The sequence below is a fragment of the Anas acuta genome, chromosome 6 (genome assembly GCF_963932015.1).
Source record: "Anas acuta chromosome 6, bAnaAcu1.1, whole genome shotgun sequence".
Taxonomy (NCBI): domain Eukaryota; kingdom Metazoa; phylum Chordata; class Aves; order Anseriformes; family Anatidae; genus Anas; species Anas acuta.
Window position 1 is genome coordinate 37,654,679 of NC_088984.1, and position 18,355 is coordinate 37,673,033.

General features: G+C 37.7%; 1 protein-coding gene across 4 annotated transcripts in view; it reads right to left on the bottom strand.

The window, feature by feature from the left end:
* The window catches only part of HECW2 (HECT, C2 and WW domain containing E3 ubiquitin protein ligase 2), a 192,688-nt gene that overhangs the window by 24,191 nt on the left and 150,142 nt on the right, over positions 1–18,355 (bottom strand). For all 4 annotated transcript variants that reach the window (XM_068686569.1, XM_068686568.1, XM_068686567.1 and 1 more), the window contains exons 15-21: positions 18,153–18,287; positions 15,507–15,609; positions 13,196–13,292; positions 8,997–9,080; positions 7,595–7,704; positions 3,478–3,598; positions 1,193–1,306 (exon numbers count right to left, since the gene is read on the bottom strand). In XM_068686569.1, coding sequence (XP_068542670.1) covers positions 1,193–1,306; positions 3,478–3,598; positions 7,595–7,704; positions 8,997–9,080; positions 13,196–13,292; positions 15,507–15,609; positions 18,153–18,287 — 764 coding nt within the window. The remainder of the gene's footprint in view (positions 1–1,192; positions 1,307–3,477; positions 3,599–7,594; positions 7,705–8,996; positions 9,081–13,195; positions 13,293–15,506; positions 15,610–18,152; positions 18,288–18,355) is intronic.

Consider the following 18,355-nt stretch of genomic DNA (forward strand, 5'->3'; position numbering starts at 1 on the left):
GACAGGCCTTGTTCCTGCATCCCCACCCTGCTCCGTCAATATAGTGTAATCTCATCCTGCACCAGCCTTGTCATTCCAGTTCTGAGCTTTTCCTCAGACAGCATAGTGATATTATTTATATGAACATGTCCATACTTGGCTCTCAGCTGTCAACCTTTTTTATTTTAAGACTTCAGTAGATCCGTATTAAGACTAAGCACTTCAGGGTAAACTTTAAACAAACAACAGTATTTAGGGTTTTCAAAGACAGATTAACTTTATCTCATCTTGTATGAGATGTTTCTATTACAATATAGGTGTTTTAAAAACTCACACATCACACGGCAGTAACACACACTACAGGATTCCAAGAGCTGTGTGCTGCAGTTTCCTAAATATCAAGGAATAAAGTTTTGAATGTATTTACAAATACATTCATGAAATGTATCCATAACAATATCTGTACCTAATGAAAAAGGCTTTAAGATCTGACAAAGGGGACACAAAACAAGAGAGACAAAATAGGCCAATAGTGCGTTGTTCCAGTTTCACTTGCAAAGAAAATCTAACCACATCTTGCCTTGTATGGTACATCTGACGATCTATAAGACGTCAGACTTTCCTGAGACACAGACTGAGCATTCTCTGAAATGACTTTGAAATATCAGCAATATCTGTGTCTATCTGACAACTGGAAACAGCCTAATTGCTTTTATTTGTGATGCAGGCCCTGGCCTAGAGAGACAGCGGGTGCCTCCTGCAGCTCTGAAGGCCTTCCGCTCCCATTGCCTTGGACACGAGCTAGGGATTAAACATCTAGTTTATTCTGGAAGCATCCCCCCTCCAACAAATGGCAGCTGTCTTTTAACAAGCACTAGAGATATAATGTCAGCACTGACAGAAAAGAAATATGAATAACATGAGAAAGCTGATTGTTTTTCTCTTTGCTTTCCCAGCAACACTCTGAAACACACACTGACTATTGTGAAAATTCACATAAACACATGTACTACTTCTGCAAAGGCAGGATGCATTACATTTCACAAGGCCTAAAAAAAATAATCTTGAACAGCTGTATGTTCTAGGCTTATATATGTGGCATTTCCTGACCACAATCCTTCCTCTTTTCACTCTAGACCACAAAAAGTTTGGTGAAACAGCCCAGCTGCAAGACAGAGTTTTGAGATCACATTTACTTCCCTGTTCTACTCACCCTTCTTCCCCAACAAATGTGACATAGAGCTTATTTCTCTGCAGGTCTTTTCTTGAATAACCCATAATCTGGTTGAAGGCATCTTCTAGCAAGTGATCTCGCCTGATGATTAATCTGAAGAGCAAAATAATTTCGAAACAGCAATTCATGAACATGAACCACACTTGGAAACATTTATTTACACTACAAAGTAAGAGGGTGTCTTACTAGAGCACTGATACCTATTTTTGCTGGATAATTTGATCCAGATCAGGCAGCTTCTGTCTGTTAGATCCCTGAAGCATCTGACTTTATATTTCAGTAAAATGTCTCTTGTACAGAGATAATATCATTTTAATTTTTTCTACTCAATTTCCTCCTTATATTACAGCCACAATGGGAAAGATCCTGAACTAAGCATTTTCATTAAGTCTAAAATCCTTCTGTAAGGCTGGGCCTTTAAATCTGTCTTGTTATAAGCAAGAATATCACCTTTTATGTAGAAATCAATCTCTTAACAAGGCAAAAGATGGAGTTGTGTGAAAGTCACTGAATGATAACTCCAGAACTGAACATCCCTACATTATCCCCAGCATAGGTGTGATGGGACAAGTTTAGAAGCAATTTCAATTATTCCTCCAAAATCAGACTGAGGCATCACCTGTAAAAACATACCGTACCTTTTAACAGAAAAATGGTGGGAGTAAGGAAACATCATAAAGATCTGAAATAAGAGGTGGAAGAATCCTACTTACTTAAACATTTCATCTTTTGTCAAAAAAAAAAAAAAATGTTTAATTAGTTTCCTGAAACTTGGCTTGCCTTATATTCAAATAGTGCCTTACGCATGTGTTTGATCACTCAGACTGAAGGTGGGAGCTGTGCCCCACACAGAGGCAGCTTGCTCCTCCACACATCATCTTGCAAAGCCCTTACTGGCCTTACTGCTTGTGCAGCGATCAGTCCGTGGTTGCAGGGTTCTACCCTGCAGAGGAGATAGAAATGGAGAGGAAGAAGCCAGGAACTTGCCTGGTACCTGTGCAATAAGAAGACCCAGACAGCAGGCAAAATGTGCTGGGGTCCTTGTTTGAAAAAAAGGAGCAGGTCAGTGTATGCCTGGGAAAGGAACTCAGGGAAAACTTCTGTTTGAAGCCAGGCTGTCTTTCGACTTAAAAATCCACAGTGTGAAGGCAAAGAGGTCAGATAAAAAAGGGTGCAAGAAATGTAATACATGTAGATCTTACAGGTAGCATCTTTACCAGCTATTTGCCCATGTATTCATGACAAAATCTTTATAGATTAAGCTTTAACTGCTTATGATTTAATTACATTATGGGACAATACAGTTCAGTCCCTGGCCTCTTAGGATTGTCTGAACAACATGATTTGAACTCTGTTTCAGTTGTGGGAAATTTTTAACAAGGTCATACAAACCAAGTCTGAGCTCTGCACAAATTCCTGCAAAACATGAGGAGCGACTGACTGGGGAAAAACCATCCCTTATTCTAACAGAAAAAAATGTTTAAAAGGGTTCTAGTGCCTCATGGTTAAGGGAGACAAGTAGAGCAATGATTTGCATGGGAGGAATTGTACTTTTTCATTACAGTTGATTTTGATTTGCCTAAACTATGCGAGTTTTTACCTGGCACAAGACTTACAGAATTATGAAGGTATCTTTGATGAAGATCCTTAACATAACAGTATGTAATCACATGATTGCCAAATAAATGAAGCAGGAAAGACTTCATTCTAAGCACTCCAGCAGTCAGAGTGCTGAACTTAAAAATATTAACAGTTTTTTAAGGTGATCCTTCAAATTTAACATTTAATTTTATGAGCCCTCTTTAAAAAGAGCTCATAAAAGAGGACCTCTTTATTAAAGAGGACCACAATATCAACACAGGCAAGGATATGCAAAAGATAAGAACAACTGCTTTTTTTCAACAGAAAAAGGCAGAAGAAAATATAATTATTTATAACACAGCAACTGCTAAAAAAGAAGAATTCAGATGCCTCCTGTTGTGCACGCTTTTTCAAAAAGCGCTTTTTGCCACTGTTTTAGTAGTATTGTTCATATGAAAATACAATTGTTGGAAATATGGAAAAGAAGAGCTTAGAACTCGCTGTATCCTCTGCAGTTAATCACATGCTGGCACTAAGTTTTTTATGACAGGCTTTATATTTCCAGAAGTGCAAAGGTAACCATAACATCTACATTCCTTCTAAAGGGAAAAAGCTTGTAGACATGCAAGACAAGGCAAACTGCCTGAGAAATTAATCCATTTTCATGAGATTCTTCAACATACTTCAATTTCCCTGGGCCTTGTCCATATCCTTTAGTCTCCAACTTCCTGTAAAAGTTCCTCAGCTTGGCTTCAAAATCTCTTTTGTAAGGAGCAGGAGCTCGGGCATTGGCACGCTGAGTACCTGCAGGAATAAACAAAGAATGAGCTGTAGTGACATGGATTGATTAATATCCCATGCTCTACCAAAAAGACTAACAGCATGGGATGTGTTTGGTTTAGTCACCTTTACAAATGAGTAAATGCAGTGTATCTTCAAATACGCTCTGCATCCAAGAATTTCTGGTTGCTCATTTCCAATAGTATCATGTTTCTAAAGCATGCCATAAAAGTGCAAATCCAGGTGAATGCAAAAGATTGATTTTCAAAAGCGTCACGATCAACTGGAAAGACTTAATTTTGTTTGTCACAGACACTTTACACCTAACCTTTAAAACAGTTCATAATCATGAACTTGCTCATAAATGTTCTGCTCTGTTCTGTTTTTAATATTCTCGGGAAAAACAAGACCTCAGAAATAAAGTATAAATACTGTCCTCTGCTGTTCCCCAGTTGAATATATCACACTGAAAAAGGAAGATTTCTGGAAATTCCCCAGTGGAAGTTTTCTCTTGGGAAAGTACAAGGAAGAATGGAAAAGGTACCAGTTTTAAGCTTGTGGAACTTTTCATTTGTAACTGCAAGAACACATGTGAAGATCTAAATGAATTTCTCTTTGAGAATGTGTTTTTGAGGGTCAGTTTCTTAAAACTTTTTTGAGGGTCAGTTTCTTAAAACTAGAAAGATCTGTATGCCAAAAAATTACATACCCACCACATCTGTGAATGCAAGTCCAGTATATGCAAATCAAGCGTTCAGTCTGATCTGTTCTGAATATTACAACTATTAGAACTAAAACTTCCACTGGATAAAAACTTCCTGGATAAATTACTTCAATTGATTTAATTGCAAGAAAGTGTGCCAAAGAGGCAGTTAACCCTAGCCCTGTGACTTTCATCTTCTCAACCCCACTTTTACATTAAGAAATTATTTCCCTTTGTGAGTGTGAAGGCATCTCCCCCTCAAAAACTCAGAGGATATTAAAAAATTTCTCATGTCTTACACTAAACATAGGTTTCTAACTACTTATCTGTAACTGGGGAAAATCTAACAGGTCCATAATACACAGGAAATCCAGTTTAGAAGAACGTATTTTAAATGTGTTTTAAATTGTATGAGTTCTTACATGAGTTTTCTTTTGTCTCCCGGTATGAAACTAAGCCAATACAGAAACATTTCTTGCTCTTAAGGGTGATGGCATTATAAGGTAAAATTTCAGGTTAGAAGAGAGAGAGAACATGCACCCTCACATGGACACATGAACAGGGGAAAATCCAGCAGCTTGCTAAGCCGCAGCCTACGTGGGTCTGAGAAAAAGGCAACGAGCACATCCTGCGGAAGTGGCTGCTGGAAGAAGCTGCAATCAGTCTCGTTGCAGAGACCAGAGAGGGAGGAGTGAGATCAGTATTAACACTGAGTGCCATTCACTGGTGTTTAAAAGACCTATCTGACAAGAAAGACACTTGGCACTTGTTCGAAGCTCATGGTGACGTGTAGGAGGACTAGCAAGTGTCAGGGAATCCTCAGAGCTCCAACGGGAACATGCAGAACCCCTCTGGAGAAACAAATCACGGTCTTTGATTAATCTACAGTGGTTATCCTATTTTACTGAGAGCAATGAAGGTTTTGAATGGTATGCTTTCTCAGCTGAATTCTCTAGAAAACTTACATAAATTTGAAACTGTAAACAGCCTTTTAATTATTGGCTTTTTCCCCCTACTTTGTTTATTCCGCTTTGGGTCAAAGTAGGTACAAAATGTAGTCACCAAAAAATGCAGCCAAAGCTTACTTTCATCTTAACCCTTGAGGGAAGTTTTTGCTAAGAAATACCACAGAATGTAAATCTGGTAACGCATTACTTCATGGCTCAGAAATCAGCAGTATATTATTCTGTCAGCACATGACAAGTTCTCATTGCAAATCAGATGCATATGCCAAGAAATTCCTGGGCAATTATAGTGATTACTTCCGCCTTGGGAACAAAAGATGTTGGTGGAAGAGCTAAAAAATGCAGGTGATGTGATGATAATCACATTTGATTTTCAAAGAGATTATATTCTAAAAAGAGCAGCTTCATGACTATTCATCTTTCCCAAAAGAGAAAGTACAACTGATTGTGACTGATCTAAACAATGGATCCTTAACATGAAACCTCTTGCAGTGCAGCAAAGCCAGTTTAGCTGATGAAAAAACAGAGCCTCCATAGAAGTCATGGGCCATTTATAATTTCTGATCAAAAAAAAAAAAAAGATATAGAACTTTATTTGAAAACCAACACAAACATGCGGACTCCCAGGCAAACAGGGAGATTCAATGGTCACTGTATCTTTTTCTCTGCAATAGCATAGAGACGAGAATTTTGAGAAGAATGGGACTAAAGCCATCACTGTTCATTCTTTACAGTGTGCTACTTCTTTGAGGAATAGACAAGAGTATCACATGTTATAGATTAAACACATTTTGAAATACTCTGTTGGACTGAAGCCCTGCCCAGCATGCTTTGGTGTATGTACTAATAACAAAGAAATTACAACTCTGAAAGCCAAAAATGTTTTTACTCATAAGAGACTGCCAGGTTTGTAGTTGGAAGTAAGATGCATACATGCAGATTCTTCCTTTCTTTGCAATGAAGAAATGGAACTGGGAAACAGTTCTAGCTAAACCATTTATGTACCTAAAGCATCAGTTTTGCACTGCAGAATGCCATAAAATCATTAGTATCTTAGGATACTTTCTCTGAATAGGTCCTACAGAAGTCCTATGCCCAGTAGAAGGACGAACTGCCACTCAGGACATACTTACAAATGTTTTTAGTCTGGCCGCCTGAAAAGGCATAGCTTATTGTTCTGATTATTGTAGACCAGGAAATGCCCATGAAAATCACAATACCTCTTCTGATAAAACGTTCTAACTGTCTGGAACTACCCAGCATTGGTTGCAACCCAAAGGTTCTCATTTATCTACGTTTTTGTTCTCTAATTTGTAGAAATCACCCTAGGACACATCTGATATACCTTCTTGAGAACACGAAGAATAGTGACATTCGTGAACTTCATTATTGTACTTAGCCTTCAAATGTCAGATGAAACTTGCCACATTTGATATAACTTAGTTCTGATCAGAAACATAATTAGTTAATACATGAAAAATCAACTTCCTTCCACTCTGACATGTATTTTCAACCTCAAGATGCTCTCATTCGAACTCACATTGAGACACAACAATCTGGCTTTACGTAAATTCATTATCACTTACTGCCCCACAAACAGCAACATATTAAAGTAAACTTAATAGATCTTGTATTTTTAATTCATCAAGATTGTCAACATTTGAAGGCATCAGGAACAATAGCAGTCACTTGGTTGTTTCACATCAGGGAAAAACAAGTTTGCATGTTTTTACAAGTCAGAACAAAATAATATACTCTGGAGTTGGAATACACCAGTCTTTTCTACTCACAAAACACCTTGTGAGCCCAAGGCAAAGGTTCACGTTTGATAGTCAAATTCAATCACACTAGCTGGCTTTGCTCAAAAATAGGACTACATCTTTTTTGTTCCTGGAGCAAGAAGAGCTTGGATCTTCTTAAAGGTTGGAAGTCACTTCATGCAGCATAACGTAAATGAAATTACAGGACTGGCTGTACTGCAATATTTTATAGATACCATCATAATGAAAGTACTGCAATGGACAAAGACATCAATTGCAAGCTCACTGACCACTCAGAAGGTGCTTCAGCTCTTCTAACATTGCCCATGTAAAAGCTGGGAACCGCAGATAGCAAAAGGTTAGGTTATAGTTTCCAAATGACAGGCTCAGATTCAGGCTGCCATGAAATTCAATTTGGAAAGCAAACAAAAAAAAATTATTGTCAGACAAGTTTTCTATTGTCTTTGTTCTCTGACTTCTGGGAAGGCAGCAGGATTGTACCACTTGCTTTACTGATTTGGAACTTGTCTTTATTGTGTATGAGAGATGGCTTCTTACAGCCCCTGCAGAAACTTGTGCTTGAGCAACTTACCTGGAGAGTTCTGAGGCGAGGACACTGGTGAGCCTCTTGGGGACTGGCAATAACTAGGATGAAGTAAGGCATGTGGCGGCACATATGACATGATCTCCTCTTCGAACAAGCTGGTAAAAAGATGCAAATAAAAAATAACACATTAATTTGAAAGAATGAATGACGTTTTTTGCTTTCTAAGAAAAATCTCTAGTAACTAACCTGCTTTCTTTCATAGTCACTTGCCTATTTCCACTATGTACACTTAGGGTCTTACAGTATAATTGCCATTCCCTTAATAGGATCTTGAAAGTTACAGGAAAGCAGTAGTTACTGCTTTTGGAGGACATTAATATACAAAATGTGATGTTTGTTTTCAAGACTAAAATATACTTAATTAACCTTTTAATATTTTTTCTCTCACTTGGATTGTTATAAACAAAGGGGTAAAAAAAACCTTAGTTACTCATTCCTGGAAAAAGGTCTGTCATACTGCACAAAGACCATAAACAAAGGCAAATATTCTAAGCCTCCAGGGTTAAGATTCACATCTGAACTTGTTGAGTGTATTGAATTGTAACCTTGTTGGCAGAACAAGTTATTTCCTTATTTTATCTTTAGGGATAACACTGTTGCTGAAACTGGTATGGCATCTAGTCTGTTCAGGTTGAGTTATTTCATGCCTCATCTAGTATCACTACACAATATTTAACGGAAAAACAATAAACATTTTGCAGCCTAATCATTGCATCTGTGTACAGCCTGTATATATTAAAATATCAGGTTTTTTTTTGCACTGCTGATACAAGCAAAGCAAAAAACGCCAGAATAACTAGAATCAGAACCAATCCGATACCAAAGCCTATGTTGGATGTTAAACACCACACTGGTAAGATTAAACTGCTGAGATGATATGTTAAATCTATTTTCAAAAATTGAGCTCAAAAAAAAAAAATCACAAGCCAATCTTTTACTATACAGCTTAAAAGCAATATTCAAATAAATGATGTTTCTTACTACGTCTGTTCAAGGAACAAATACCTAGAAAAATTTTTGCATGAGATTTTTTTCTAATTGATATTTTCTGGCACTTCTTTTTACATTCACTACCATGTGTTGTTCTCCTTAAAACCTGTGTGAATAATGAGCACAGTGCTCTTGCCCTCACCATTCCTCAGACAGAGGATCATGTTCTGTCTCTGCTAGGAAAAAAATGTGAATTCCGAGCTAACAACTACCATCTAAAAGCTGAACCCCACAAAAATCAAAAACCTGGCCCTTAGGCTTTAGCTACCCCAGCTGCAAGTCCAGGTTCTGAGGGGGAAACAATTAGTCACTAAATCAGTACGCTCTGCTCACTGAAAGACTCCTCAGGAGCTGCCACAGCATATTCCACACATGCATCAAAAGCAGCAGTGCCTACCTGAGCAACATGACAAGGTCTGCATCACTGGATAAACGCACCAACCCAGGTGTTCCTTCTGTCCGGATGAACTGGATCTTCTCCCTGAGTAAGCCAAAAAAGAGTTCTAAAATATCTTTTGCAAATAAGGCACCAACGTACACCCCAGCTAAAAGAAAAAGTACAGGGTATATCATAAAAATCTCTGGGTTATGCCTCTGTATTTCAGAAACCATTTTTTTCCCCTTCTCACACCACATCCATGTGAGCAGTAACATATTACAACCAAAAAGCTAGTTTGTTCTCAGGAATGAGTCTCCTGTTGTCTTCATCGATTTGATGCTCAGGCTGCTTCAGGTAGTACAGCCATGCACCCAATAAAAATCAATCCTTCAAGTTCACGCCGGCTGTGGACCTGAATTCAAAGCAGCAAGCGGAGCCCTGCAGGAGGAAATTAGTATTCGGATAGTGAACTGCTTAAAGAGGCACTGTCATTTTTGAACCTTTGTACAAATGTAAGGCATATATAACAATGCTTGCTTGTGATTTTAAAGTGGGGTTTTCAAAACACACTGTATTTAACACATCTTCCAGAAAACCTTTGCACTATTCCTTCCTCTCTGCCTCACCCAAGCACACGCCCCTCCTCCCAAACCCAATCTGCTCACTACTGTGGAATCCACGCATCCTAAACACTGCACATGGTAACATACTGTGGATTTTTAGAACCTCATTATGGATTTTTAGGATCTATATTGAATGTAATTATTTGGATGATTTCTTTTCTTTCTCTCTGTAGAGTTCTTTCCTACATTCTAAAATGAAAGCACATCCTATTTATTTTCAGTATTATCAGTACAAGATAGAATTTCTCTCTATTATCATCATCATATGATTTGGCCTTGCTCTTAATGAGGAAAAGAGAACCAAATACAAACCATTGTAGTTAACAACTATCCCAATTCCAAAGAGGTAAACAAAACAAAACAGAAAAAAGCTCCACGTAAGAACAGTAATATCGGCTCAGATCAGAGGTCCATCTATCCCACTGTCTTATCACCACCAGTGACAAAGAAGACAAAAACAATCCCTGCAACCAGCATTGTAACAAGGGTGAAGACGAGTGCTGGCAGCACCATGCAATTTAAACTGCAGTATGCATTTCTGGAGCACATCATTTCATGCAGAGCAGTTTCATCCAAAAGGTCAAACCAAATTTCTTGTCATCTGTCTCTAAAACACTGTGCACAAAGACTTTCTCAAACAATGGGCCTAATGTAAATTCCCTGATAACTTTCAGTACGTTTACAGCATATTCGAGGGTTAAAAGGGGGCATGTTCAGGCTGTCCACAGCTCCTCAGTTCCTCCTTGCCAGAGTGGCAGTTGTGGCTGTAGCAGAAGTGTGTAATTCAGTGTTTCCCGGTGAAGCCAGGTACTGAAGGTCAAGCAACCACTTTGTCAACCCTGCGGTCCCAACACACCAAGACCCAAGTTCAGTCTGGAAGCCTCATTGCTTCTCTAGCACAGTGCTGAGCCAAAACTAACAAACGCTGCCCACCCATGAGCATGGCCCCAAAGTGCCCATGTCAGAGACATCTGCACACTTCCAGAGTGTTAACTCTGCTGGGTTAATGTATGCAGCCCTCCAAATAAATGTAATCTACAACTTCTCAGGGATTACCACTGAGAGCTGTGATTTTTACAACAGTTTTTAAATATATGCCTTTTACCTTCTGTTAGGACAAAAATTATGTTTAAGGTATGATAGGTGCCTTTGCCTGAAGCCCTTTCATATAATTTAACAGCCTCTCAGCCTCTCTTATCTATGGTGGTTTGCAATGAGATTTGATCTTGACTATGTGCTTAATAATAGTGTAAGTACAATGTTCTCACTCAACCATAAAACCTCTGAACAACGGTCTGCTCCTACCTGTAGTACCCTTTTATTGTACATTTTTATTAGACCTTCAACTTCTTACTACATCTCTTCAACCATTTTACAAATGATAAATCAGGCAGAAAATGTAAGACTTTTTTCAAATGATCTCTATCCTCTTCCACTTGCCAAATACCGATTTTCCTCCTCACCTATGTAATAATAATAGCAATAGCAATATTTAATATCATTGTCAAACAACCTTGGTTATACTGAGGACATCAAAGAAATAGATTACAGAAAGTTGTACTAACCGTTTTTTAAAAAAAAAAAAAAAAAGACAACTCACAATTCAGGATTTCACTTAGGTCCTATTTCCTTAAGTATTTAAGCAACGACACTGACATAACTTAGTCTCACAATGCGTCAGATATGGATACCAAAATTCACTAAATCAGGGTCTTAAAAGACTAACTGGTAGGATCTTTATAAAAATGTAAGTGATATTCCTGAAGCATCAGCTCTATAAGAATATAGGAGAGGTATAACAGGAGACGCTTTGATAAAATATACTTACTTCAAAGAGGAAGACCAGAATAACCATTTAGCTTATCAGAATGGTTTCTCAGACCAGTAATATTTAATATAAAATGAAACCATGTGCATTAAAATCCTTGATCATTTTGCTAAAGCAGATACATTAGACACATTAAGCAATAGTCTTCAGTCTATTTACTAAGTAAATATACCAAAGAATATACAGTCTCCAGTAACTGAGGAGTTGCAGAAGCCAGCGTATTTTATCCTTTGATCTCCCATTTTTAATCCACAAATCATCTTTTCTTGAGAAGGGCTCAGCTTGTGGCAATCAGGATTTTGCAATCAGGAAGCAAGGCTATACAAGAGGCAGAATCTGATAATACCAACAAGTCTTTTGAACAGTCTGAATTCTAAATCATCAAAACCAACACAAAACATGTGAAGAAAACAGTATTTTGATTGCTATCAGAGTAAAGAAAGCCAAGCACCGTGGGGAAAGGAAAATAGAATAATAAAACTACCAATAATTGGATTTTTTTTTTCTTTTTTTATATTATTTCCCAGCAGATAAGTTTGCTCACATCTCAAATCAACCCTGGTTGGATAATTTGCCTGCAGTGATATGCAACATAGGAACTGTTTTGACAGGATGAGAATTGTAGGATTTTTATTATCCTCCTTTTCATTGATTTCTAGCGAACATGAATTCTACTAGTACTTCATTTCAGGGCTGTTAACCAGGATTTATTCAGAGGACAGATCAAATTTTTAAACACAGAAACCTCATCACAAAGCTTGTTAGAATGCAATGCTTTGAGAAACTGCAAAACAGGGCAGCTTGTTGAATTTTGGGCACTTGTAGGATGTGGACACAAAAGGATCAGCACGTAACACAACATAAATGTGAAAATCATTACTGGCTGCTGTGTCATCCAATATGAACAGGCATTTGGAACCCTGCACCACACTAGCAGCTCTGTACAGGACAGACCCAAACCAACATGATTATTACTACACAACCAGCAAACCAAGGATTTTTAATGTTAGCGTCCAAGTAAGAACAGATATAGTGGTTTGTGCACTCAACATTAATCTCCAGGTAGACAATTATTCCATCTTTTACACCCAAGAGAGTAAACTGAAGTGTCATTGTGTAGGATACACTTTAAAAGGGATCTCATCACTTTTGGAATTTCACTTTTTCGCATTTCTATTCTAACCATACTGGGAAATCACAGCCACTGTGTAACAATCGAAGATCATCCTTCATCAGATCTCATTGGGCTATACAAAAACTTTTATACATACATTTTTGAAATTTTGGAGCAACACTAAAAATTCTGATTGCTCTAAGAGTAGTAAGGCCATTAGGTCAGGGCAGCCTTTCTGTAGGTGTGCACTGAGAAGATGAGAACAAAATGAAATGCCATCCTGCCTCACACTCCCAGCTGTACACATCCTCAAATGAATGGGCACATTTGCCTTGCCATCCAGCTGTCCTGGCATGTTTTGAAGACATCAGCAAATCTCTTACATAAGTTGTTCTATACATTTTGTTTGTTTGTTTGTTTGTTTTACCTTCATTTTGTAATACCACATTTCAGTTGTTTCTCTAAACCTTATTTCAGGGAATTACAAAAAAGTACAACAAAGAAATACTGCCCACAGCTTTATGGATATGTTTGTCTCTCACAGGCCAAAATTCTACAACCTGTTATGTGCCACTACTAATTTTAAAGAAAAACTATTCTGAATTCCCATTTTGTATTAGATTGGAACAGCAGATTCCATGAATTTTATTACCTGAGTGAATGATTCCTGGTAAGATCTGGTTGACGCTCTTGTAGAATTTCAAAGATATTGGGCTGCCGCAAAAATGCAACAATCTTGTCATTGTAAGCTGAAAATACCAACAAAAATATTGTGTTGAAACAATGATATACTAAAAGACAGGATGACATTTCTTTTGGGTTTTGAACAACAATGACAGCAAATTTTATCTTCACAGTTCTACCACCACTTTAGAGGGACCGTGTCAATATATTTATCATGTGAGGCTACTGATACTGCTATCGTGGGGAACATGCTTCCTCTGACAATGAACCAGACCTAATTATGCCATACACTTCCCACTGCTAGCAGTGCTAACCTTGTTAGAAATTCGTATTGCATTTTATCAGTCACACTGTTAGCTGAAGCCGAACTAGAGAATTCATTGCTAGAATAAAACTGCAAGGACCTTAGTTTTCACTGCACCGAACCATATTCAGTCCTACAAGGGCAATATGAAGTGACACAGAGCATGAAGGACATTGCTTACTGTGTTATAAATATACCAGTTAGGGTAATGAAGAATCCAATACCTTGTTTTCTAGTGGTGTATTTAATAGTGATGTAGACAAGGTTCTTTATTAACTACCTTTAGCTTCTCCTCCCTAGCTGTTCAGCATCACCGTAATCTCCAGAGGCTCTTGGAGAAGAGTGAGTAGTGTAGGAGGGATGAACTGCCCTCTGGAGGTGTCTATCTGATTGCACTACTAAGAGACCAGATTAAGTACCTACATATAAATTGATAGACAATTTAAAATGTCATTCTTCTCATCAATTGTATGGTAACTTAGACCTACAATGCTATGTAAGAATACAAGACGACTACACCCTTACACATTACAAAGTTCTTACATGCTGCATGTAGGAAAATGGTGCATGTAGCTGAATATTTTTCACCTCTTCCTCTGAGAAGTAACATGTAATGCTATCCATATTAAGGGCCTGATTAAGTTTCAGAAATGCAATGTAATCAAACAGATGTCTGTACATCCAGGCTCCTCCCCAAACCTTAACCCATACTTCTTTGTGTGCTTACTGTAACTTTATCTGGTACTGAGATGCAGCTTTTCAAGACTTTGACCAGACATATAATCAGGCCAGTTATGTCATTTTAGTAGTAACAGATTTTATTTATCAATTCAAATTATTCAAAGATTAATGTTACTCATTTTCTGCTTTGTAACTTTGCAAAAAGACAGAAATAAAATTATTAAATAACTTATACTTCAATAACACCTATACTTTCTTGCTATCATTCTTAGAATTGTAAGATCATATATCAAAATACGATAGTAAACTCATTTTCAGCACTTAACAAACATTATCTAAAGCTAAACATACTTCTGATGGTATAAGCATTTCCAGTGTTGACTTACAGCCAAGTCATATTTGGCCATGTTTCTCAAGTACCAACAGACAGCATGTATAAGGAAGTAGGCTGCAGTCATTCAACCTTCCAAGATGAGCTGATAAATGCTATAGGCAGACTTAGAGAAAAGCTATTGAAATGTAATGGAATGAGGAAAAAAAGGCAAAAAATAGGTACTCTATGTCTTTTCTTATATATGTATTCATTGTTCTAAAGAGATTCCAGGACTCACTCGATGTTGGTGTCCAACCCATTCTCAAATATTAAACAACCATTGGAAACATCCACATTCAAATCCTCACTGATAGCTGAGCCGACATTGAATGCACACCATATCCATGGCAAGGGGAGGGATTTAAATTAGCAGAGATTTCCAAGTAAACATACCACATTACAAAAAGCCAGTTATAGTCAATCGGATTAATTTATCTTGATTTAGCACAATATGACAGCTTTTATATTCAGGAAGCTAAATTCTGTTCTTGGTGGCACAGAAATCAGTAATTTTGTGTGTATGTAACTGAGAACAGAAGTTAAGCTAATGACTAATTCCAAGCTGATTAACTCCTTCTGGACTCCTGCCAAAACAGATGCCCAGAAGTTCTGTAATATCACTTGGAAATACATGGTGTCCAATTAGGACCCAACTTAACTCACTGTCTTCAACTTGCTGACACCACTTCGAGTAGGGGGGATTAGGAAGCTCAGCACAGGTAGAATTTTTGCATCAGTTGTTCAATTCTGTGTAGACGCTTTTTAGTGCTATTCCTGAAGGTTGCAACTGAATGATTGCTCATAACATACAAATCATAACTTCTACCCACCCCAACCAAATGAAAAAACCTTCAGTGCAGACGGACGTGACACATTCAGTCAGAGAGTATTTCTCTGAAAAGAGACCATATGTTGACGTACCCACTGGAACCACATCCTGGTACTGAGCTCTGCTGACTGTATTAAATGTGCTAGATGGTCTTGGTAGAACTGGTGGTCCTGAATGACGGGAGTCCTCTCCAACCTGAAAATGTACAAGTAAGCACAATCACTGCAATTCATGTACATCTTTATCCACATTAAAGATCAAATTCAGCTCTTTCATTAGCACCGTAACCTCTATTACCTCTGTGCATGAGAACTTCCCTAAACTTAAACTGGAAAGAATTTTGTGGCTGAAACAGCAGGATAAAGAAGTGAGTTCACATTCAGCATGGCAAATGAGTCCCAAATTGGTAAAAATATGCTTCTTACAATCATTTAGGAGAACTGTTCTGAATTTTTTGTGTTCTCCTTCTGGAAGTGAACCATTGCATATGAACTTTTTTTTTTATATGTAAAATTGTTCCTGGTAGCATCTGTGATGTCAAAGCAACTTCCACAATTTTCTGTATGCTGAGGCTTCTGTTATTCCTACAGTGTATTTTCTATTTTATCTATATAAGGCATTTTGTTCAACCACTTTTTCATCCTCTTTGCCCTTTATGTTTAATTCTCAGTCCCTCAGCCTATACATAATTGTTATCATGTGAACTACACTTCCACACTCCAAAGAACTCCAAAAAATCCAACTGCAAAAGATCAAGTAATTATAATGGTTTTGTTAAATCAAATCTCTGTCATCACAAAGCAGCAGAAGTACTGAAACATCTTCCAAGATCTCTGTGCACTCTGATAATACTCTTTCAGAAGAAAAAAATAAATAAATTCCTGTAGGCACTGTGCTGGAAAAGGAATAACATTATTATTAGCTCCAGCTTCATGCTGCAGTTCAGCTTTAGCTGAAAAGGCATTCCTTACATTAGTTATTGTTTGCTTTAGAGCATCTCCCTATAAAAACTGGGTCAATGGCTTGAAAAGTTCATGACAAGGCAAATAAAGTATTTTGAGATTTTTTTTCATTAAGCATTCATCTTTCTGCAATAACATACAGAAATCAATGGGTTGATTGATCAATGGGTTAAAATAGCTACAAATATGCAATCCTTAAGTCATAAGGGCAGAAGAAAAACTGGTTTTCTGATTCAAACATATGCATATAAATGAACATCATAACATCATCAGTCCCAGAATGGGAATACTGTATTGTATTGCTCTGTTTCAGATTTCTATCTTGAACTATACTTATATTCAAAATAAAGCTACAACTGTAATTGTATCAAATAAATATTTCTAAAATACTATGCAGAAACTATGATTTAGGAATTTCATGTGTCTTGATGGAATAGGAAATTCATGCAGGAAATCAACACTGTATATGCAATATAATGCGATGACTTCCTGCAGGTTATGTTGCAGTATCGACAACTTCAAGCAGCACAGCTGACATTTATCTTTTTGATGCAGAGCTTCTGCACTCTGAAGTGCAAAAGAAAGATAATCGGTGTGTATATTTGGTAAAGTGAAAAAAAAAAAGATCTGCTCTCTTATAAATCAAACAAATACTTGTTTTACCCTGTGGAAGACTGAAACAGCTATAGGAAGACACTTCCAGCTGTCTTGCTTGCCGCAAGACATGAGTGCCTATGAAACACAACCACATTGACAGAAAATGCTATTTAAAACCATTTGTAAAATGTACCTGGGGAGGGAGAGGGTGAGAGGTGAGGAGGAAGGGAAGCTCTGGAAAGTACCCCTTGCAACTAAACCATATTCATACAGGATATGACAAGACTTGCAACCAATGGTAAAACACTCGCTGCAGCTCAGCGGAAGCTCTGTTAGAGAAGTGGCAGAGAAGATTCATGCCTGCTCTGAAACAGCTATCTGGCAGAACTTCATGTGCCACAACTCCAAGCTAAAAATAGGATAAACCAGAGCATCTCACTAGCTATTCTAATGCATATTCCTCTTTGTGTCAGGGGATAGCCTTCCTCACAGCAAATGCTACGGATGTTAAATAACAACTACAACTGAAGTTTGAGTCATTGTAAATACACATTTGCTCACAAGTGAAAAGAATTTACAACAATACGGGGACTGCTGGTGAAAATGGTCCACAGCGACACCAGCAACAGAATAGTCTTTTCCATGTATTTCTGTTTAGAAAGCAGAGATAAAATACATACCTACGTACATATAACAGTCTGACAAACCCATGTGGTAAGATATTTTTTTTACACTTATTCAGGTAGTTGCACATCTGGATGTATATACACGTGCACTTTCTTTTTTTTTCTCTTATTTACAGAGCTGTAACAACATAACTGGCAGACAACAAGCTAGACGGCTATTAAGTATTGACTATAAAAGACAGGATATCGATACTCATAATCTGTAATCAGATGCTTTCCTGTTGTTAAATGGGGTTACTGATTATTAAAAATTCATGCCTGATTTTTTTTTTTCCTGAAGCTATATATTTATATATTTCCAAAGAAACAATGAGGTTTCTGGTTGGCAAATAAAATAATAAACGTTTATAGCTGAGTACCATCCAGCTACAGGACAATCACGCCCCTTGCGACAGAATGGAGTGGTGAATGTAATGATGTGAAAGAGTGAATGTGATGGGAATGACCCTAAACACTTGATGGCTCCTGACAAGGAGGAGCAAATCAAACTTACCTCACCGGCACTGTGGCTGCGTTGCCTGGTTAAGTGCTGCCGATGGACTAAAGCACTAGTGGGCCTGCTGCTCTGCAAGGGAAGCCGAGGGTCAATGAATGTGGTCGTGCGGGAATTGTGGTCAACAAAGAAAGCCTAGAGAAAGGAAAAGGAATGTTTAGTCAACTCTGTGATGCAGGACTACCCAACCACCAAAGAGTTAA